The following is a 24,977-nucleotide window of genomic DNA, read 5'->3' on the forward strand; positions in this document are numbered from 1 at the left end:
CACCCATGACGAAAAGATTTCAAATTTTCGTCGGTGCCATCTTGGATTTTAGTTTTGACCTCATATTGGTTAATAGCTACCCCAAAAACCACCCACATTTGCAAATGTGTTTGCTACTTAGGAAAAGTTCATATTTAAAGATATAGGTAATGTGAATGTGTGGTAACGAATTTAATTTATTTCATTCCGACTGTTTCTCGGAATAACATACATTTACTAAGAATTGCTTACAATGCCGGGTTTAATATATTGCCGGTAACATATAATATTATGTATGATAATAATTCTTAAAAAAGTATTTTATACATTTCTTAAAAAGCTTCGATATTGTATACAATAATACAATTCATATTCAAATTGTTGTAAAATAGTCACACTTTTTTAAGTTGGTTGAATACACTAAAATACTTATAAGGATCGTACCTACTAATAATAGTAACAAAATGAATTTTTAAAGTTCCCAGTAATCTTCTGGAATCAATTTCAATAAAAATATAAAAAAAAATAATATCAAGTATGAAGATGGTCTATAAAATGGAATGCGCTATGTTTACGTGAGCGCGATGTTCCCGCGAACCACGTGGCGACGTTAGATACCTAAATTTGAGTAACGCAGATTTGTGACAGCGTCCTTAACTCGCAAACGACCGTCGCGCTCGTAAGGATGGTACTCACGACTTCATTACAATGTCACCTTTCGTAGTTCGTACAATGCTTACATCGAAATTAGCACCTTTGCTTTCATTCGTGTACATTCACCTTTAGACTTGTTTCGTTCTTTGAAACATTCTTATAAATCATGTAGGTACACTAACGATACTATTGTTAAATTGTATCGGAGGTCGTCAATTCTTTTCAGTAATGTAATTTTCGCGGTCAATAACTTGTTAAGCCATATCTTTCAACTTCTATATAAATGTCTATGATGGCAAAGGAGTAATGAACCGACGCGAAGGTAGTAATCGAAGTTTAATAATTGTAATTGCCATTTTTTCTTCGGAAGTTTGAATCATTTATTATCTACATTCGTCTTGTCTGTGATTCGATGTTGTCAGCCCTAGCGAAATCGCATTTGTTTTTAGCGCGGCATCGCATCGAGCCCGCATAGTCATTAGCTAATTATTTAGCAAGCATACAATGAACATATAAGCATGGTGCCGTATGGCCTTGACTCCCTTCGTTGAATATTGATCGCGAAGTGTGCATGTACCACACATTACTTATCTTGACGTTGGTCGCTACTAATATTATAAAGCAGAAGTTTTTTGCTTGAACGCGCTATATAAATATAATTATTATGAACGCGCTATATATATATAATTATAATTATTTCACTGTTATATAGTCCATTTATCGAAGAAGTATAATAGCCTTCCTCGATAAATTGACTATCTAACATCTATAACGGCTATATATCGTCATGCCAATAAGAGCAGAATAATGCGTGTAAAACCGCAGGGCATAGCTAGTTGATCATAAGCATCAGTAATATGATAATTTTTTTTGTTAAGGACAAATTGAATTAAATAACAATACATGACGTACATAAGACAAGAATCAAGATAAATAATGCATAACATAAATGTTCGCAGAAGTACTACAGTTAGTCAGTTGTACGAAATAGTCAAGTGATAATGAGGTACAATCAAAACAAATGTATTAATAGAGATAAGTTATTTGTTTGCTTCGCTGACGAATCACGCGAATGGCTCAATAAATGACATGGCAGATTGTGCGAGATGTAATATGAGACACGATATTAGACTCAGTGTCAAGTATTCGAAAGTTTTATTAAATTAGTTATTTCAGTCTATCTGGGAAAAATGTATAAATTCTTGTACAAAATACAATGTATGCTCTGTCGATGGATGTTTATTTAAACTGAAAATTGTTATGATTAATTTACATAAATGGATTGTCTAAACAACTAAACACTTGGCCGAATTGCCGAGTGTCTGTCTAACTCTAGACTCTAGAGGCTAGAGCATCGCAAAACGTAGTTTTATTGTGACACTTCTGTTAGACCAATATGAAGCAAAAGTTTATTTGTAGTAAAATATACCTACTGGCAAGGATTCAAAGACTAGCTTATTTTTAAAACTATATACACATTTAGACTAATTTTAAATAATTAACATATACATTTAGCCCTACAAATATATTCTCCTTTTGTCTAATAGAGATGAACCAGTAGCCAAGTCTACATCGGGGGGCGACGCACACGCAAGCCTCATGGCAGCCATTCGCCAGGCGGGAGGCGTGGGTCGAGCTAAACTGAAGCCAGCTGCCGAAACTGCACTTGATAAGGTAACTATCACTTCTAGTTGAACTGGTTTGCTACTACATAGCTGTTCCTGTGATAGGCATCTATGAAATATAACGACTATACTACTTCTGGTAGCTTGGAAGAAACAGCTGTGGAAATAAGGTCACCTAATATACTTTTCGTGTAATTAAATGGTGTGGTACATAAATAGTTAGATAAAAATAATATGGCCCTTAAAATGAAGTCAGCTTAATATTAATTAGATGGTATTGGTGATAAACTGGTAGTCCAGTTAAGCAAGTTTATGTGACAATAATCTTTGAAACATAATTACTACAGCTTATAGGTAGCTTGGAAGAAATTGATAATTTTATTTTCGACTAGCGGCCCGCCCCGGCTTCGCCCGTGGTACATATTTACGTTTTCTCTACATAAGAACCATCTTCGTACTTCAAGGAATATAATAAAAAAAAAGAATTATCGAAATCGGTTCAGCCGTTCTCAAGTTATGCGCTTACCAACACATTTTGGGATTCATTTTTATATGTATTACAAATTTCTTCCAAGATTCCAGATTGATTAGAAATAAAGTACCTTTTTGTAGTTTACGTTTAATGAAATAAATACCAGTTAATAAAAATAATATGGCGCTAAAATGAAGTAACCTTAATGTTAATTGGATGCTTCTGGTAGTCAAGTTGAGCAGGTTCTTGTGACAAATATATTTAGAACAAATTTACTTTGTGGCACAAATAGAGTAACCTTAATTCATATTAGAGGCAATGACCGTCATTTCTTGCAAGTCATTTTCAGATGTCAGTTTTATCGTTCTCAATTGGTTCAAAGGAGACCCGAAATATGCTATGATGTATTCTATCTTTTATTCGTTACTAAAAAAACATCTAATACAACATAAGCAAGAAAATATACCAACAGCAATTTTTATTTTTGTCTGAGATGTCTTTACGTGTTCTAGATAATATATTTTGAAGGTTTATTTCTGGATTTCAAATTCTTTAATTTCTCTTTAAATCAGTTGATAAAAATGTAAATAATACTTGTAAGTTAGAACCGTAGACAAATAATAGTTACTCATACGACATTCAGACAGCTGCCAATAACAGGTACCAATTTACTACAATAACAGTTAAATTATCTCAAGGAAAATATACAAATATCCTTATTTGTATGTTCCAAATTAAGGTTGTATCTTATGCTAATGAACGGTCCGGATTATTATTTATGGCGATAATATATGAGGTAATAGATTTAGGGTTAAATTTAATTCATTATAGTAAGTAGTCTTGTAGTTCGTCTGGTTTCAATCGGGATGTAGGTAGTTCATTAGTAAAATTAGTTTTCTCTTGAATCTTTCTGTTTACGTATAAAGTATCTACATCTAGAACTCTCGATGTAGTTTCAATCAGACAAACTCAAACATTCCCTTTGCTTGTACGATAGTTGGGCAAATACATCGGAACACAAGTTATATGAGAGCAAAGCAGTGGATTCATGCGAGAGACCAAATACAAATTGCAAAAACAAATAGTTAATTAGCTTAGTGGTATGCTGACGTACATTAATTGGTTTCAAAGCTAAATGATTTATGCAAATATAAACTCCTAGGTTTCCGACCGCGGCTTCGCCCGCGCAGTCAAAGAAAAACCCGCATAGTTCCCGTTTCCGGGATTGCGTCATTTTTCCGGGATATAAAGTAGCCTATGTCCTTTCTCGGGTATCAAAATATATCCATACCAAATTTCAGGAAAATTGGTTCGGTAGTTTAGGCGTGATTGAGTAACAGACAGACAGACAGAGTTACTTTCGCATTTATAATATTAGCACACCCCGGACACTCCATACAAAATTATCGTTTTGACAGTCACACTGTAGAGACTGCAAATGTGTGTGTTAACGCTTTATGGTTGGCACATTTTTGACTAGCGTAAAAAAAAATTCGCGTTTTTCTGATGAAATACATCCGTAAACAGCACAATATCTAACCATTTTCTACGAAAATCGATAATCACAAATCCAAAATAATAAAATTACTTTAAGTCAATTTGATTAATGTTGTCAATCTTCGTTGCGTATCGTCCTTGTAGAAAAATATGGACCATTTTATGTCTGATCGTGCGGGGTGAGGTAAGTGTTTATTATTGGCGGGAGGCGGAGAGTGTCCGTTCTGTAGCGTTTAGCTACTATTATGTATTCTGTGATATTAGTATGGATTTCTCTTTCGAAGCTTCACTGCGTTAATATTACGGTATATTATTCTTTTCTTGTTAACGGCATCGCTTAATTTGATTGTACCAATAGAATAATAACAATTGGTCTATTATATTAGTTTGGTTGTTTTCCCCATTTCCGTATTGATAACTATGCCTATGTCGTATTATTTTTTGCATATCATTAAATGAGGATTTGGATAATAAATAGGTTATCCAATATTCAAGTTTATGAAAATTATTTGTCCATCTATAATTTAATAATTATTTGTTGGAGCTAATTAAAAGTGAAAAGCAGCTATCAATTATTCTGTAATATATAATCAGATATTTTTTCATGCATTGAACGCGTGAACTGACGCGATGCGCCTGGAAAAAACGTGAACAAAATCTATAAAAAGCTATCTAAAGTTTAATTGTCCGTTCACGACGCGATCCCATTGAGACATCCAAAGCATCCATCCGCAACACGGTAGCTAGAAACTGAGTTAAATGTGTTTATTTTCCTAGACCTGTTTGTGGTGGAAATGTGATGGAAACCTACGCTTCTCGGAATGAATTCTCCTGGCGCCACTCTATAGAGCCTTGCGCGGGTACCAATTCATTAACTGATGCTTTTATACTCAACAGTCCTTTGAAATGAGTGTAATTTATTTCAATTTCAACGCCGCTCGAAGCACTTTGAGTGCAAAGAGATCTTAAACTTCATTAGACGTTGCGGTATAACGCAATAGCGTATAGTACCTACGTCAGAGACTGCGATCTTAGGACAAGTTAAAGGCCGACGGAAATGTGCTTAGCAACAGGTTAAATAATATGTAGTTACGACCGTTAATTTTACGATGTCTGGGATGGTTTGACAATACATCTTCACCGAATGCATCCACCGAGATTTTCCTCTGAAATAACCTCTAAATATAACAGACACGAAGTGCGTTGCTACAATTTTTTGTCCCCGCTATCTGGCGCCGGTGACTCATTGAAATAAAAAGTGTTTAATCTATTTCTGTTAGAACGAAACGATCGTACATTATAATTACGATCGGAGGCTGCTTCGGCGAAGTGATAATTGTAGAGGCTATTCCGCTTCTCGGAACGGTATCATGTGAAGACGATAACGTAATAATGATAATCATATCATTGTTTGTGATTCCACGTGTAGACGCATAAACAAATTGCGTAAAGATATTCATTGTGAGGCAACAGGCGCCGGCGGTGTACGCACAACCGCTTATGCATGCAAGGGAAATAAGGACTATAAATTCACACTTGTAGGTATTATACAGAGGCAAAGTTTGTAAGATTAATGTGGCAAATATTTGTAAGGCAGATGACATGCCAATAATATTTTTTTTGTGTCAAGTGTTTGTATTCTATTATATTATGTAATATAAATAGAAAAGGGGATTGAATGGAACATAAACATAATACTAAATAGGATGATAAAGTTTAGAGATAATAGGTCTCATTTGAATGATGAAATTAAATGTGATATTATATTGAAGCTGTTGTTGAATGGATCATCAGGAAATATTTCACACTTTTAGATACAGTTTTAAACAGAAGTTTGTATGCAATTAAGTTTCCATTGTAGCTACTTTTTTAATCGAGTAAAGGAATGTTATCACAGGAACTAATAGGCAGGAACACGCAGTAAGATAACACTTCCCTCCGTGGAACTATTAGTTTTTGTTTTTATCGTATATTTCTCAATAGTCGCTTTTGTTTAAAATTTTTGGAAAAAATTCAAATGTTGGTAGATTTACAAGGAAATTTAACATCACAGAAAAAGGTTAGATGTAATAGCGTTAAAGGTCATAATATTAGGTAAAGGTAGGTTTTTTTTTACATTATTCGAAAAAAATGGAATCAAATACTTCTTAGTTATTACCGTTTTACCAGAATAATAAACGTTTTGTATTATCTACAACAGCAGCCTAAATTATTTTTTAAACAGTATCATCATCACAAAAAACATAAGTTGACACTCGTTGAAAAGTTTGATTATGATTTACATGGAATATTTCGGACGAGGTAATGAAGTCGCGACCGTATCAATTCACGGCTAACCGGTTCGATGTCAGCGGATTCCGCAGCCTCCTTCGCTGAAGCATTTATATTTTGTCCTCGCACTTCCATAACTTGTCCCTCCGCTTATAAAAACACACGCGAATGCTACGCATGAATCAAGATGTTGATTTGACATCGATAACGCGCTTCAAATTTTGCCTGCTATGATTTATGACGAACGGAACTTATAGGAATTTCTTGAATGGCTTAGCCACTTATAGAGATATATTACAACAGAACTATATTACCTAGAATCAGATAAGGCGATGAACGAAAACACGCATACGATCATAATGAATTTATTAAAACCATCGCTAATTACGAGCGAATGGACTTTTACACAGAATCAATGAATGCCTGAACGCATTATTTCTCATGAGTCGGCTTTTGTCGTACGCTTCCCGGGAATACGTGTATGTATACTGGTGAATTCGTGTAAGTAATTATAGTCTCTCTCGCTTTGTGTTACGACTCCAAATCATCAATCGCAAATGAAGACATCCGTGTGTCTGTGTGCTTCTTTTGGACACACGTTGTGCGTTTCATTGTTTTTATAGATTTTTCGCTGAATACGTCAACGGACGTCGCGGTCGGTTGTATGAATTAATAGAATTCTCATCTATCCTTTATTGAAGTTCAACTCGTAGGCTTTTACTAACATTCAACAATAAATATAAGCCGCCTAGGCTGTATTGCGGTTTCTATAAATTTGAAAGATTTCCTCACTCGTGTTTAATATTTGTGCGACCTTAAACAATCCCGAGTGGAGATTGTGTCATTACAATATGGAACTCAAATAACAAGCCACGCTTAACCTTTACCTAGTAAACTGACGTCATCATTTCACAAACTAATTTCTTTACCTTTTACGTGGAAATAGGAGCATATGAGCGTCAAATAACATAGCACAAAGGAAATTAAACGAGTCCTAGAGAATCGTAAAATGGATCGATTATTCGGAATTGTAAAGAATGCCCGTACGGCGTACGTTCTAGCGAGCGACATCTCGGAGCCGTGTCAAATGGCCATTGTTACATACAATACCGCATGCTCGGTTAGTGCAGACTTTTATTAAGTCAGGTAAATAAAAAGTGACCGTGTCATGGCGGTAAAACGTTGGCTTTTAACTCCTCCGTGGCGAAAGATTGCATTAAACTGACTCCCATTATTGTTTAGTCAAACAAAACCGTATTGAAACTGTACACCTAGGGCGCAGCAAGGTGCGATCGGTGGAACCGGCTTTCCAATATCGGCGTTCAATACGCAAGCATCCGTGTTATTTGACGAATTCGTATGTATTACAGGAAGGCAGCAATTACGATTACCATTACCGAAACGCGAGTGCACGCGTACGCATTTATGAATCCTTGGAATGATCATGACCATCTTAAGAATTTACATTTTGCACTACGTAGAATGCCTTCACTCTCGTATTTTTTGTGTCGCTTCTCGGTAGGTGCTCGTGAAATGTCCCGGTATTAAAAAGGAAGAGGCGAAGCGGTCCACGCCCAAATGTTTATTACTAAAATTATTCAATTGAACGTTATCCTGTTATGGCAAATTGCCAGGAGATAGCGCTCGTTATTGTTAAGTGTGGAAAGATTGAGCTAACAGAATATGTATCCGTCCGTTTTGTGCGACATTGTTGACCCTTCTGCGAACTCAATGACTGTAGTGTTATGTATTTTGTGCACCTCTATCTTGCGATGCATCGATAAGTGTACCGTCATCAATATAATATCGCCGCTTATGGGTTTTACCGCAAACAAATTTTACTCAGTAGTTATTGAGAAACAAAAAAAAAATTACATCGCTTACTCACGAGTCGACATTAAATAAAACTCATTGATATTTTTAGTGTCATTCTCGGAAGCGCTTTTTTAATTGTTTGATTGTGGAATTATTTAGAAAAGCAACAAGCACACGATAACAGATAACTAGTTTATTATTATTCCGCTAATTGATTGTTATTTTTGTGATATCTCCATATAATGTTTTATCAGTATGTCATTGACCTTGTATCCCACGATAAATGGATCCTGTATAAATTCTTAGTAGTGATTTATTTTCTCTTGATTAATAAAACAGCACTAACCCTGGCCATGAAAATTTCTTAGTGGACACTTCTGTTGATAATTAATAAAATTACTTCCACTATTTATTATCATGCTACAGATATGTAAATTAAAACGATAACAATATATTCACAGCGCTTTTCTTATTTATTACACTTTCATATTTCATAGTATCGAATCTTTTACGCAATATTTTTACCATCTAGGCTCCTAATATTTCAAAATTCAATCGAAAGGTTTACAATTGTAAAATCTGACTATCTATGTTTTTAATTTTGAGCAAGGTATCCTAAAAAGAAAGTGAAATAGCATCGATATTCATATTATCGATACTATTTCTATAGATAAGATTAGATACCACTGTCATCATTCACGACTCATTTATCGAAACCATTACCCTAGAAAAAAGTTTCTCTTTATATTAATTTGTCAAGATTTATCGCATACCCATAAATATAATTAATCCTCACAAATTCAAACTCGAAACATTTATTTATTCAATTAGACTTCTTCTAGAAGCACTTTTGAATCGTCATTACATATTTTTAGTATTTATGTCATAAACCTCTACCAAGATTCCAAAGTTATATTTCTTTGGCAGGACACGAAGCCAGCTATAGGGGGTGATCTGATGGCAGACCTTCACGCGAAGCTGTCCATGCGTCGCCGTGGTATCTCCGGCGCGGAGAGAGCTGGAGGTACCGTCCTCCACACCCTGGCCAGTGTCATACCAGAGCCAGGTGATCAGTCCTCCCCGCAGCAGTCCTCGAGCGACGAGGATTGGGAGTGATGCAGTATGGTGGAAGTTGTATTGACGTACGTTGGTCGTCATTGATGTATAATGATGAATTAGACTTACAATCACGCTTAAAAAGTGTTCGAACGAAACTCTGCTTTCGCGTGTAGGCAGAGTTTTCTAATGAACTGATTTATACAACACCGCTCGGATATTTTTGACTAGGTGATTGTAAGTCTAGTTCTTTATAGTGCAACAATGTTCTCATTATGTAAAACAGAATCTACGAATAGAGAAGTCTATGTTATTGAATATCTTTTATTAAAAATGTTTCGTGTTTATTGAGTAAATGTAGTTGAAAATATAATATTTCCTTTGTGAAGAGAACAATTGTGTTCGAAAATATGAAATAATGAATTGTACGTTCGTGAGGTATTGTTTGAGATGTTAAATTTAACGTTAAGTTTTTCTGTGTAAATTATTTGAAATTGTATTGATCGTTGATGATAAAGTAGATACCGAACCTGCAAATTATTTACGATACATTATAAATTTGTAAAGAATAGAAAAATTCGATCACGAGGCGGGACTCGATAAGATACATTTTTAGGGTTCTGTGTCTAGTTCCTTCAACTGCGTTAAGTTATAAATTGTATAATTTGATGGGTCAATTTGAGAGTTTGTATTGCATTCAATCTAACTGTACATGAAGTAGTAGACCAGCATACTTTGATGAAAGAGGAATTTCGTAACATATTCAGACGAAAGCCTCGAGAGATGCAAGCCTAGGCTTACGCATGTATCCGAACATGAAACCTTTGAAATTGATTGATTGAACGGTTTCATATTCTGGTATCGCATGTTTATTTAACAGTAGTCACAGCATGTTATAAGAATTTAATATTAAGTTCTCTAAACCGTTACTCTTATCGGATATTTGTTAGCGGCAACTGTGTTTCGAAATATCTGATCAATATATTCATCTTAATATATACAAATCTCGTGTCACAATGTTTGTCCTCAATGGACTCCTAAACCACTTAACCGATTAAAATAAAATTCGCACACCATGTGTAGTTCGATCCAACTTGAGAGATAGGATAGTTTAAATCTCAAATCGTTTTAGAGAAAGCGGGCGAAGCCGCGGGCGGCAAGCTAGTTTTATATAAATACATATGTCATTTTAGATTTTCGGAACCCAATTCTAAAAAGTATACTACGAAGTCTAAATATAGATATGCAAGAACACTTGATAACAATTTCATAAAATAGCGCGCTAACAAATTATTTACATACATTAATAAGAAATTTGATTACTAAAGGGATTACTTTATTATTTTAATCGGCGGCTTACGTAATGCATTCTCCGAACCGTTATCACTGGACAGTATTATGCGTATTTTCGTAAAACATTTATGTTTTTGAAGAAACACCGATGTTTAGAACTTAGGAACTTTGGCATAGGATGTTGTACAATGTTTCGGTTTTGTGCGGTTTTTGGTGCGGCTTCTCGGAAGCGGGTCGAGTTTCTGTATCGATTGTATTGTAACTAGCTTGAATAGACTGGTGTGTATAATAGCCTGTTGTGGTCTGTCAAATGTCACATACGAATATGCGTGTATACGAACGGTTAGAACTATGCAGTGTGTTCCTAAAACGGAAATAGGGTTGCCAATAGTTGAATTCAGTTTTTGTTGTGCAATTACACAATACAGGTCAATCAAATTCGCTGATAGCGATTACGATTTATTTGAAGTGATGTGATAAATTAAATATAAAAAAATATAGTTGGCAACCCTCGTTTGTGTTTCCACTTTCCTCACTTATGTTGTTGTTTTTACCATTATTTATTTTTGTACGTAAGCCCGAAAACCTTAATAAAAATATCTTGTACAAATTACTTTTACAATTACGACTAAATCCGGCTCGGGATGTTATAAATTATACTTATCCTCCTATACATAAACTATAAAACATCAAACGCAATAACAATTAGATATCAGTAATAAAGTGGCGCGCATTGTGCATCTCTTCGCTTCGAATCGGAAAGGGCCAAGTTCCTGGAGGTTATTACGATAATCGCGTTTCCCACTAGCGTCTCGCTTTCGTTTCGTGGAAGGTGCACCGCAACATAAACAGCCTTCGACGCAAACTATCAACTGGTTCGGGTGATTAGCATTTCCAGAATTGAGAATAAAAAGCGTAATCTCGCCGAGATAGCGCGGAACCAGCCGCTCGAGTACCGGTCGCGCTTAGCTTTATGTTTGTGCGCGTTTGTCAAACGGTGTTCGTTATTCCATTTTTAAATTCGTATTCCAGAATTTTTACGCGCGTTTTTCAAATGTTCATTATTAGATTTTTATAAAGAACGTACTTATTCCAGAATTTTGTTTACGCGCGTTGTTATGTCATTGAACATTTAAATAAAGGTTTACGTATTCCAGAATGTTGTTTACGCGTTCTGCTTCTGTTGAATGGTATTCGATTTTTTTTTGTAATCTACGGATTCTAGAATTTTGTTCGAATCGTCGCATCTTTATTGGAAGGAAATAAGTACTATTTAAAAAAAAAATATTGATTTTTAATGAATATACACAATACACATAGATAATACAACGTAAAATTATTACTTTTTATGTTTCCACGTTTTTACGTTTAAATTTTAATGTTATTGTAACGTTAATCTTATTGGAAGATATAATCTTTAGGTAGGTATGCAACTTCAAAAATATAAATATTTAACATTGGAAAAATATACGACTGAAGATGGTGCATAGATCTGTTAGGTAGGAAGACAATATCTAGATAGAGAAAATGAAATATGAGATTGTGATTTGCGTGCCTAGAGGGGTGCTAAGTAGGCGTTCCATTTTGTTTTTCTATTAGAAAAACTAATGGTTTCAAAGTTATATTTGAATTTAAAATTTTAATCAATGTTTTACATTCGAAATTTTTAATTTATTGTGACAGTAAAATGATTTCATCATTAAATTTATATTATGTATTTTTAGATGGACTAAAATGTTATTTCAAGTAAAGGGATGATAAATTGATAATTAATTATGTAAAGTTTATTTAGAGTTGACACGTGTAGTTTGGGCGGTAGGGCTCCAGCCGGGAGTTTTTGTGAAATACTGATAAATGTCAACATGTGTTTGGGATAATGGTGTTACGGGACGACAGGTCGCTGGCACTAAGATTATATTATACTAGCTATCCGCCCGCGGCTTCGCCCGCGTTTTCAAAGAAAAACCCGCATAGTTCCCGTTTCCGTGGGATTTCAGGGATAAAACCTAGCCTATGTTACTCGTGGATAATGTAGCTTTCGAATGGTGAAAGAATTTTTCAAATCTGCCAAGTAGTTTCGGAGCCTATTCAATTCATACAAACAAACAAAGAAAAAATTAAACCTTTCCTCTTTATAATATTTGTATAGATATATTACGCGTTAAAAATTACGTTTGGATAATATTATGGTCGCTAAGATAATAAGATGTTAATATGGAAATAGGCTAGAATAGTACCGATGAAATATTTTATATGTAAAATAATTGCGTTAAGAATTCGCATTCTGGGTTACTGTTTTGTGGACAAGCAGGGCACGTAGATAATGGTGGTAACGAATGGGAACATTTAGTCAATTTTACGATGTATTGGTGTTTTGGATTTCGTCATTTGTATGCCGCTCGGGAGACTCGTGGCCGCTACAGTTAGTTCCGAGGAAAGAGCTTATACGTGGATCCACTTGACGTGGATTAACGATACTGTGTCATAGACGACAGACATGTTTGGCGTTTCCAATTATGACTATTGATTCTATAGTCTATGGTCACTTGATAGTTGAAACTAAACTAAAGAAGTCATAGATAACGTCAATTTTTTCGGGCACACAGTTCCTGGAACATTTTGATGATTGAAGTTTGGATGAATAATTATACTGTATTCAATTCATAGAATCGGACAATTTTATTTTGAGAGACCAATTAATTTTTTAAACGCGGTTTACAGAAAGTTTAATAGGGTTTTTTACGATGTATCTAAATAATTCATAAGATTTAGACGTGTATTAATCAAAAACGATGGTATATTTTTTACAGATGGCTATTTTTAAAAATAATCTCATCTCACACTATCAATTCTTGGACAATTCTATAATATTTGATTTGGTCAATCCATGTTATGTAGACATAAAAATCGTTGCGCAAATATAATTTCTCAACAATCGTCGACTTTCCATTTATATAGGTAAGTTAAGCCGGTTCTTGCCTAAAGCATGAATCACATCTCACTAGAAACACTTTTTAATTCAATAAAACAAGCGGGAAATATCGAGTTGCTGTTATAGTTCTAAAGAAAATACAAAATAGTATAAAACCACGTGCATCGAGTGCAGCTGAGTGTATAAGTACGAGCTTTTGCGACGCGGAAAATGGGTTTTGTGTTTTATAATTAAATCGGTTTTACTCGCTAAGCTGTTGAGTGTTGCATTATAAATACGATGTAGGTATTAATTATTCTCGTGAACAGTTAGCGGTGTGAACTTTTAAAAATCGTGTCGTCTCGCTCTGACACATGCATTCGCCTCTGCTAGAGCGAGATAGAAATGAATTAGCTTAAAAGAAAGCATTTAATCGAATTAAAACGCTATTTCGTTTCTCACGCGGATTATGGGTGCTTTATGCCATTGTATTTAGATTAGCTTAGGTCGAATCGCCTGCAATCAAAATAATCATAAAAGCGGGTGGATATTTAATGTGTGTAGTGAAATATTTAACGATCGCGTTAATTTTATTAATTATGTATTAAATTATTTAAGGAAGAATTGAATGTTTATCAGTAAATACCCGCTCTTATGAAATGTGTTGAAATATAAATAAAATCTGAATAATTTAAGACGCTTTTATAATCGGCTTAACGGAAGCTACTACGATGATATTATTATATGAATTTGTTAATGTACATACATACTATTAGTGGTATATTTTATTGTATAAACGTTAAGTATATTCGTAATTTTAATATTTAGCTACTTGCCTTATTTTAGATTATAATTATGTTAAGTTTTGACTGATTGATTTTAATCTATGTGTTATATTTATACACTGCATTTTTAAAGTCATCGCAAAATGAACCGCTATTGAACGAATAGTCAGATCTAGTTAATGTAATTCACAATGTCGATGGTCATTTTTATAGCACGTTGTGTGTAAATGTGTAAAGTGCATTAAATATCGTGTCGTTAATTATTGCGTATTATTGTGACGACTCATGTTCTATTTTTGTTTCATATTGTCATAAACAATGTTCGATTGTCATGTTATTAGGTACATATATTAGTGTCCAAGGAGCGAACTGTAATGTGATATTGCAATGTAATTTTGGACTTAAACTCCTAGAGCTTGCAATTATAAACTGTTTAGATTACTCAATGTAATATGTCCTGTGTGATAGCAAAGTCCGTAATTATGTTGTATCACGCTACAGTTCGCGTTAAAACTCAATGCAATTAATATAAGATGCTATATTTAGCATTGATTAGTGTTAATGTCACCTGGTTAACCGTCTGAATGTCTGTCCATAGCTGATTTGGTAACGTTAGTGCACTTTCCGTTTTAGGTGTAAGTGAATCATGGAAGATGTATATAGCGCATTTTGAATCAGATAAATTTACGCGTATTTGTTGTACGAATGGAATTTAACTGTTATTATGTAACTAATAAAATATTGAAATTTTAAATCTCTTTTATTTTATGAACCGTTTGAGATTATCATGCACTCGATTGTAGAGTATTTGACACACATAATTATGCTGTTAGTGAAGATAGTTTTCCGTGATATGGGAGTCGGGACTCGACCCAGTTAAAATCGCGAGATGAAGATCTTTCGTGAGATAATGCGAGTCTGCATACTACTTGATGCTTCGATAGTATCTAAAAACTTCAGTATCTTATCATATATGGTGATTAATTTAGTATCGAATCATGTCTTATATGCATAAGTATGATACAAAATACAAATGATGCCCTGATTTGAGATAACTCATGTATGTTTTCAATTTGTGCTTGATATTTGTTTATAGTCTGACTCAGTTCCTGTCTTCAACTTAAGGGAATTGGTGAAATCGCAAATTTAATCGATAAATAGTAATAAATACTCACATAAGTAAATAAAAAATACAAGACTCCGATTTTTTCCAGAACTGATTATAGGTAACTTATTGCAGAATATAGAAGCTCACACATATAATATAAACACAAAATATATGTTTTCAGGATTTATGTACCTATGTATAACTATTATATTTTTATTGCTTTTATTTTTATTTTGAAGACAACTTATCAGATTTCAGCGTCATGGAGGTAAGTTGCAAAATATTACATACCTGTATGATAAATTCACAAATTACAAAATAGGTAGTGACTTAAGTTATGTTCATAGAAACGTTACTTCTATTCACAATAATTGAGTGACCTAATAAACAACTTGTTATGACAGCAAAATGTTCTGCTACTATTACAAAAATCTCTGCAAATATGGTTTATTTAACTTGTTTCCCCGCGAAGGGCGTGTTCGATTTTTACAAAGTTGGTTTTTCCTATAATAAACTTTCATCGTAAGCAATTTAGCTAGGTTTCACTGTTATGCAACTCAAAATGTATAGAAAATCAGTAAAAATAGCAAATTATAAGTTAGTTCCTATAAGTAGTAAAAATATAGTGGACCTATTGAAGTAGATGCACTTCACATCTGTCATCTGTTACACTGGTCAATGCAATCAATATATTTGCCAGCAAATGATAAGCCTCATAATTTCATTACAATAGATCTGATCAAAAGTTGGTTACCCCTTTTGCACCTAGCAAACACTACTTCTTCTTTAAGCACTTTTGCATTTTCATAACATAGTTTTACCAATTACCACCGATTCGGAAAGCAGTTTCTACGTAGAAGAACCGAAAAAGAAACTCCGTAGTTGCTCTTTTAAAATCATGTCAATTTTACATTTTTATTTTACAAGAAAGCCGATTCAAAACTAATTTAGGTACGTAAAATTGCAATAGTGCAATTTGTCTGCCTAGAACTTGCAACTAAACTGATACATGAGCTTCAAGATTCCCGCAAGACGATCACAGCGGTCAGCGACATCTCATAACGGAGGCAGAGCCCCGCGTTTCGGGTACCGGCCCAGAATAACGCACTTCTCAGTAGCAATGTATTTCGGAATCAGAAAGTGTTCCGGGAAGTGGCTGGCCTCAAGTCTCAACGAGCGGATAGCTTTTAGCGCAGATTAGGGAGATTTGTGATAACGACTAGAAGCAGTTTGTGATCAAGTGATATATTAATATGCAAGAGGTCGTAACTCATGTCATATGTTCTCGGTCCTATTGAGATTTGAGATGTGATGATTCTGCTATGGAAATGATACATACTGTTGTTGTTTTCGTGTTTTTTGTCGAATAGGTAGGTGGGTATATAATTTATAGCGATGCCAGCAGTTTTAAGCAGGAGAGTAAGTGTAGGTATTATGAACTTACTGTACTGTACTATACTTAGTGAAATTATTGTTAACAGCTGTAAGGTTTATTATAATAAAAAAATCTGATGATTTTCGCATCATAATCTCATGGTATTCAATTATTTTTAACATAACTAGGTAGCATCTTCTGTTTCTTCTATTTAAATTATTTATCGCAATTAATAATTACACTACCTACCAACTGCAAAGTAACAAAATTTTCGATCATCTAGTGAAATGCAAAATTTAATATTTTATCGTTTCAGTGCTCGGTTTTCTCATCCAACTAGGGAATACCACGAAATTAGTTCGAATTATTCCATCTCAAACATTGTAGTTTATTTTAGTGCAGTAATATAATATTATTGTTTACTAGCGGTCCGCCCCGGCTTCGCCCGTGGTACATATTCACGTTTTATCTACATAAGAACCATCCTCGAACTTCAAGGAATATTATAAATTAACGAAATCGGTTAAGCCGTTCTCGAGTTATGCGCTTACCAACACATTTTGGGATTCATTTTATATATAAGATTTACTAACCAAAATGCATGCATGGAATAATTTTAATTCTACATCTATTACTATTGTATATTATTCAAATAGGCTACAATTAAAAACATAAACTTAAATTAATTCAAATAAAACGAATCACGATAGCATGCATGCCATGCAATTTCTAATAACACGAAGACATGAATTAAGAATGATTTAACAAAATGGAATAAACAACCTTCGCTCTATCCATTAGGAAAATCCATTAGCACAAAAATACATTAATTTTCAAATTAATATTTCATAAAATTGGCCGAAATCTGCAAATCCGTAGTACTTAATCTAGAATCTAGATCCAATTATTTTATTAACCGACTTCAAAAAAAAGGAGGAGGTTATCAATTCGGCCGGTATATTTTTTTTTTTTTTTTTATGTATGTACACCGATTACTCCGAGGTTTCTGAACCGATTTACGTGATTCTTTTTTTGTTCGATGCGGGATGGTGTCGAATTGGTCCCATAAAAATTTTATTCGGATAGGCCCAGTAGTTTTTATTTTATGAGCATTTTTGTCTGTAGGTATTTGTAAATTTTGCAAGTGCAAGTTTGAAGTCGGTTGTTTTTAACGCAGTTATCACTTGTTCCATCTCACAGAGATGGATTTCTTTTCTAAGAAATGCAAGGAAAATTATAATAAATACTAGTTATATAGTCGAAAAGATTAATGATAGAGAATGATTTATACTTGGGCGTCTTATAACATAATTTATTACTGGGAAATTGCAGTGCAGTCAACACTCAAGTGCACTCACAATTAAGAATTGTGGTTACTGCTTTCATTAAGGATATTTTAAGAAAGTAGGTGTGTATTATCTGAATCAATAATTAATGCTGAAAAGTTTGTTTGTATGAACGAGCTTATCTCAGGAACTGCTTTAACGAACTTTCAAATTCAATCAAATATCAAATTTAAAAAAGACAGAGAAAGTGACTTTATTTTATACTATGTGGTGATAGTGATAAAGCCCTTTCCTTTAATAATAATTATTTCCCATAAGATAAAATATTATTTATAGTAGGTACCTAACTAAGTATATAATGGGTTTATTTATGTAAAAAATCTCCAATGAGTGACGTAGAATTGAATAATAATTCTCGGTTATTTTTACCAAGTTGTTAGGTTAACAAAGGACTCTACCAATGGATAACAAACGCCTATCAATAATTTAGCTAAATAACAAGGACTCTACCAATGGATAACAAACGCCTATCAATAATTTAGCTAAATAACAAGGACTCTACCAATGGATAACAAACGCCTATCAATAATTTAGCTAAATAACAAGGACTCTACCAATGGATAACAAACGCCTATCAATAATTGAGCTAAATAACAAGGACTCTACCAATGGATAACAAACGCCTATCAATAATTGAGCTAAATAGGACGAATCTAGTTTGTCGGTATGAAATATTAAGAGGAGGTGACCGGCTCCGATATTTGCATGAAATTTTGTATAGAGATATTTTGATACCCGAGAAAGGACATAGGATAGGTTTTATCCCGGAAATCCCACGGGAACGGGAACTATGCGAGTTTTTCTTTGACAGCGCGGGCGATGCCGCGGGTGGAAAGCTAGTTTCTATATAAATACTCCTAAGAAATACTCAATCAAAGCTAACATAGAACTTTCAACAGAGGGTAGTCCGTAGTGTGATATTTATGATGTTTGCGTGCATTTGCGTGTAAAGAAGAAGAATGAATTTATCCGTCATGAGTGTCAAATGTCAATTTTATTGTCAAATGTCAGATGTCAGCTGTGGATATTTTATTGTTTACGAAATTTTTTATTTGTTTGTTGTTTTCGGGCATAATAACATAATTTTATAAAAAAAACAACTATTGACATTTTTTAAAAATAATATAAGTAATATGGCAGCAGCTTTTCAGCAGCAAATATTTGCCCTGGATGCTCGATTTAATGCCTATAGAGCTCCCGGAAATCCAAACTTCAGTATGAAATTAAAATCAAAATGTAAATAAATAAACCTCTATTTATAGTCCCTTGAATTGTTTCTTTATAATTTCAGAAACTTTGTACATTCGACGACGCAGTCAGTTATTGAGAGAAAATGCAAAATTTAAGGTAACTATTTTTGTTAAAATGTTTCTGTTTATGTTTATTCATAATTTTTTTTCCCATCTTGAAACTATCTCGTCATAATATTGTTATAATGTTCATATAATTATATTTTCAGGATATTGAGACAATAAAGAAATATATAAACATTAGGAGCCAGTTGCTGCAGCGAAGATATGGAGTTCAGGACAATATATCAATTAGTTCATCATCATCTCGACAGAGATCGAGTAGCAAAGTAAGTATTACTAGAGTATTTGTTAATTAAAATTTTTTAATTTTCCTATAGAATAAAATCTTCAAGGAAAACCAACCCAGACTATTCTTTGAGCCTATTTTATTCTGTTTTGCATGTTTTATTCAAATATTTATTGATGTTGCTGTTTTATATATTTTTTACTTTCAGGCAAGCCTTGCAGTTGAAGAGAGCATTACAATAAATTCCAAGAAGAACAAGAATGATTTGACAATATCAGAAAACTATGCATTCTCTGGTGTCCATCATATATTTGATCAGGTACTCAAAGTTGAAAGTATATAATTTTTATATAGACAATCCATAACTGTATCAGGATATATGATATTTTCTATAGAATTTTTATTAATAAAGATCTATTATATTTCAGCATACAGATCAAGTCAGTATTGTGAAGTTTGCGAACAATGATCGCTCCAAGTTGTGCTGTGCATCTCACGATGGAACAGTGTCTATATGTGACGTGACCGCGTCGCCTCCGCGCGTCGCGTTTATACTCGAGGGACATACTAAAGCAGTTACTGGTATGATGCAATTTTATTATTTAAAAGTGATATAAACTAATCCTACTTTTTATTTTAATAGCCTGGGTATCCTTTAAAAATATGTGGGCTTAGTAATAGGATAGATTACATTTGGAAGTGTTGGAGACGTAAGACGTTGATGGTGCTCTGATGTGTCAAGTCAGTTAAATACTTTAACTTAAATTGGCAAACAATGTGCCGGCCAACTCAGTATAACATTGTGTAGTAGGGTATGTCAAGTTATTCCAATATAACAAACTGTATCATTCCACAACAAGCTTTTGTGAAGGACAATGCAACATTTCTCATTCCTGGACATTGTGTGTTGACATATGTATAGATGATAATACACATTGTCATGGTACGTTCGCAAGCAGCTTGGCAAGTAGCCCGTGCGCTTACGGTACAAATAAACAAACACATGCGCATGCACAAACAACATGTTTACATGATTGTGCCTGTATTTGTGCTAGTTGAATGTCACTTTGAACGCAAGCGTCTGAACTCACCATCAGGTTGCGACTGGTCGGCGTCCAATGATCTGCTGGTGACGTGCGGGCTGGACGGCGAGCTGGTGCTGTGTAGCGTCAACTCGTAACATGATGTAGTGGGGTGTTAGCTGTTCACTAGCAAGCTATGGGTCGTGTAGGTGGTGTAGTGTGTCCGCAATTTGTCAGGTTGCGACTGGTCGGCGTCCAACGACCTGCTGGTGACGTGCGGGCTGGACGGCGAGCTGGTGCTGTGTAGCGTCAACTCGTAACATGATGTAGTGGGGTGTTAGCTGTTCACTAGCAAGCTATGGGTCGTGTAGGTGGTGTAGTGTGTCCGCAATTTGTCAGGTTGCGACTGGTCGGCGTCCAACGACCTGCTGGTGACGTGCGGGCTGGACGGCGAGCTGGTGCTGTGTAGCGTCAACTCGTAACATGATGTAGTGGGGTGTTAGCTGTTCACTAGCAAGCTATGGGTCGTGTAGGTGGTGTAGTGTGTCCGCAATTTGTCAGGTTGCGACTGGTCGGCGTCCAACGACCTGCTGGTGACGTGCGGGCTGGACGGCGAGCTGGTGCTGTGGGATGTAACGCGGCGCGCGCGGCTCCGCTCGGTGCGCGACCAGCTGCGCGCAGCTCTACTTTGCTGCGCGTTCCAGCCGGTCAACAATAATATGGTTATTGTATCCTTTGAAAATAGAAATTTACAACGAAAGATACGACTAATTTTGACTACGATTAATAAAAATTAAAAGCCACAACTAAACAATAACACTTACAAATAAACGATGGTCCCGTACTAGATAATAATCTGTATTATGGATATTTATGCCCTTTCGGCCTTCCATGGGTTATTTCTCTTAGCTAAAGTTAGATCTTTTGGTTTGTTCATGTATTTCTTAGTTTTCTTACGAATTTGATCGTCAATAATTCCTTTCAAAGATTAATGATCAATTTAGGATTAACTGTTCCCTAACACTAATCAAATATTATGATTTTCCTGAACTAATATTAAGGCGGGCAATGCGAGGGGCATGGTGGAAGTACTCAATGTATCTACTGGAATATATCCTCGAGGTAAGAAACATTTATAGTAATTATCATTCCTGTAGGTTCAACTTAATTGTTAAAACTAGTTTTTTGTTCAAGATCCGGCTCGAAGGATCAAATAAAAAAATTGTCTGAACGAACTCAAACGTCAATCAAACAAAAAACTAAAGCAATAAAAAAGTGGATTTTATGATCTATTATATCATATGTAATTGTTAATTGTAGGAGGCAGCAGTATTCTAGGAGGGCAAGTGACAGCTATTGCGTGCGAATCCAGTGGGAGGATGTTTTGGGCAGCTAATGACAAGGTTTATTCTGTTATTCATGTATTTTAACATTAAAAGTATAACAGACACACAAAACTTGAAGCTTTTGTTTTCAAGAAGTTACTGAATGTATGTTTTGCTGCTTTTCAAAAGTTTTTTTTTACAGTAAATTTAATGAGTACTCGTTTTTGATAGTAATGTAAGTAAATAACCTTCTTTTTTTGAAGTCGGTTAAAAAATACTGCACACCTGAAGAACATTTTAATTTATATAATTGAATTACAAATTACTCAAAATTTTAATTACTACATTGTCTATTTATTAACTGAAACTATAGTAGAGCCATTTTAATAGGCAACATTTGACAGTTCAACAAAATTCAACAACGTAACCTAGTAACGACGACATAGAATAACATGATATTTCGTTTTGTTAGAACTGCACATTTGCTTAACTTTTTTCAATTATGATTACATATTTATAATAATAATGACCGATACAAGTAATTTTAAGATTTCATTTCACTGATAAACCATACTAAACATAATAAACAATTTCTAAATTGAAGAACTGACGTCGCTACAATTTTGTGTCAATAAACCTTTTTTCTTTTTAAATACCAGAGACGTTACTCTGAAAATCGAAATCTGACATCTAGAATCGAATGCATTGATTACTTGTGAATAAAAATCATCATAAATTAATAAATTCGATTGACAAATGTTTCAAATCCGTATCGATTAATTCACTTTAATCGATGTTTTTAAGCAGGTTACCTCTCTTTGAAGATAAAATTGATAGACGTCAAATGTTGCCTATTAAATTGGCTCGACTATAACTTACATAGCTCAAAATATGTCTATGTGTGAATGTGTCTGTTATACAGGGTGTGATAGTAAGCTACCGCATGTCAGGCACGGGCGGGTCGCTCAGCAAGCTGCGGCGCTGCGTGGTCGGCGGCGCTGTGTCGAGCCTCAGCTGGTCGCCGTGGCTAGCGAGACACCCGGCGTTACTTGTTAGCGCGGCTGATGATTCCTTGTACTTGTTTAGGTCGGTAACTTTTCTAATTTCGGTTATTGGTTTTAAAATTTTTTTTTTAATGATGTTTGTCAAATTGTTTTTGCATGTCAATGTCGGTTTGAATTTTACAACAAATTTAATTACAAACGCGATTGGTCATAATTCATTTATATTAACAGCTATGATGTCACAATACAGCGCTCAGTAGCTCCTATTCTTAATAGAAAAGTATTTGTATTTTTAATAAATCCGATGGTGTTCAAATTTTATTTACTCCCAATTTTATGATTTTATCATCTCCTAACCAACCATGAAATATTAAACTATTTCCAGGATAGCCGACCGTGAAGGCAATTTATCTCTAAAGAAGCGCTACGACATATCTCACCGCACTCATGGTGTTCGATCCACCTTCTGTCCGATCATGTCGTTCCGACGCGGAGTTTGCGTTGTCTCCGGTTCTGAAGACGCTTGTGTGTACTTTCTGGATATAGAGGGGCATGTGGAGCACCCTGTTGTTAATAAGCTGCAAGGTAAGTGTAGATCAAAGAGCCTGTAGTTAATAAGCTGCAAGGTAAGTGTTGATTGAAGAGCCTGTAGTTAATAAGCTGCAATTTGATTTAGACTGAAGAGCCTGTAGTTAATAAGCTGCAATGTGATTTAGATTGAAGAGCCTGTAGTTAATAAGCTGCAATGTGATTTATATTGAAGAGCCTGTGGTTAATAAGCTGCAATGTAATTTAGATTGAAGAGCCTGTAGTTAATAAGCTGCAATGTAATTTAGATTGAAGAGCCTGTAGTTAATAGCAAATAAGCTGGATGTAGATTTATTGTAGGATTTTCACAAATTTTGTTAAAATAAATAAATAAAAGTGCAAACTAATTGTATAAAATTACTGTCAACAATCATGTTATGTTCAATATTAAACTACATATCCTCCCGTTTACATAATAAAATTATTATTTAATTTCTCTCCGTACGTCCAGTTGTCTGGAAGAAATCGCTGCATAGCGATATGACCGCCAATTGTTGTAATGTATTTTTAGATTAAGTATTATTGTAATGATTCTAAGAGCAATAAAGTATTAATAAATAAATAATTATTTTTACAGGTCACGCATCTCCAGTGTTAGGAGTGAGTTTCAGCTATGACGAGAGTTTACTAGCCTCTAGCGACGCGTCTGGCCTCGTTATTATATGGAGAAGAAGCTGATTCTAGTGTAGATCTGCATTAGTTACAAATAAATATATAAGAATTTTATTTTAACAGAGTATTTTATGAAGATGTTATTTTATATAGAGTTTGTGTTCCTTTTTAATGTTAAATGTGTGTTCGTTGATTATTCTTACAATTTGGTTCCGTGGCTTAATCTGTTAATAAACTTACAACATACATATATGATGGATATTTTTAAATTATAATTTAAGTTAATTATGTATTTTACCAACACTAAACAAGCTCACCATTTTGTCTCTCTCTTTAGCAGTATTAAAATTTAAATTAAAAAATGAATGCTTTTTCCTAGAATATTAACCAACTCGAATGTTCTTTTCTATGACTATAAGATGTTACGTATTTTTTTAATGTATCTATGAATAATTTTCTTATTGAATCTTGGAACTTGAATACAATCTGTGATTTTTTTAATTACTCTGCAAACATTGTCAAAAGCTTAAAATTATGTTAACTAATATTGATTTCGTGTATATTGACAAGTTTTAGTACTTTAAGTGTTTTATTGCTAATGTAAACCTTGTATAGCGACATTCCTTATCTAACTTATAAGAAAATATATTTAACGTGACAAATAATTTGAAATAAATATCTGAAATCATATTGAATATCT

The 24,977-nt window shown here is 34.3% G+C and overlaps 2 protein-coding genes across 3 annotated transcripts in view; both read left to right on the forward strand.

Moving 5' to 3' along the window:
* The window catches only part of LOC123695854 (WASH complex subunit 1), a 38,698-nt gene extending 29,139 nt beyond the window's left edge, over positions 1-9,559 (forward strand). For both annotated transcript variants that reach the window (XM_045641798.1, XM_045641797.1), the window contains exons 5-6: positions 2,181-2,307; positions 9,241-9,559. In XM_045641798.1, coding sequence (XP_045497754.1) covers positions 2,181-2,307; positions 9,241-9,429 — 316 coding nt within the window. In that variant the 3' untranslated portion in view covers positions 9,430-9,559. The remainder of the gene's footprint in view (positions 1-2,180; positions 2,308-9,240) is intronic.
* A 9,727-nt stretch (positions 9,560-19,286) lies between these two features.
* LOC123695644 (WD repeat-containing protein 13-like) lies at positions 19,287-24,967 on the forward strand. Its single transcript, XM_045641550.1, has 11 exons — positions 19,287-19,402; positions 19,479-19,534; positions 19,647-19,766; positions 19,935-20,045; positions 20,155-20,308; positions 21,310-21,476; positions 21,810-21,870; positions 22,069-22,151; positions 22,996-23,159; positions 23,463-23,662; positions 24,243-24,967. Exons 1-11 carry the CDS (start codon positions 19,321-19,323, stop codon positions 24,341-24,343), a joined length of 1,299 nt encoding a protein of 432 aa, XP_045497506.1. The 5' UTR covers positions 19,287-19,320; the 3' UTR covers positions 24,344-24,967.
* The last annotated feature ends 10 nt before the right edge of the window (positions 24,968-24,977 follow it).

Source organism: Colias croceus, chromosome 11 (assembly GCF_905220415.1).
Source record: "Colias croceus chromosome 11, ilColCroc2.1".
NCBI classification, from domain to species: Eukaryota; Metazoa; Arthropoda; class Insecta; order Lepidoptera; family Pieridae; genus Colias; species Colias croceus.

Coding starts and splice junctions, on each gene's coding strand:
- LOC123695644 (XM_045641550.1), top strand. CDS start 19,321: ATGGCAGCAGCTTTTCAGCAGCAAATATTTGCCCTGGATGCTCGATTT. Junction 21,871..22,068: donor TACTGGAATATATCCTCGAG/GTAAGAAACATT, acceptor TGTTAATTGTAG/GAGGCAGCAGTATTCTAGGA. Junction 22,152..22,995: donor TTTGGGCAGCTAATGACAAG/GTTTATTCTGTT, acceptor TCTGTTATACAG/GGTGTGATAGTAAGCTACCG.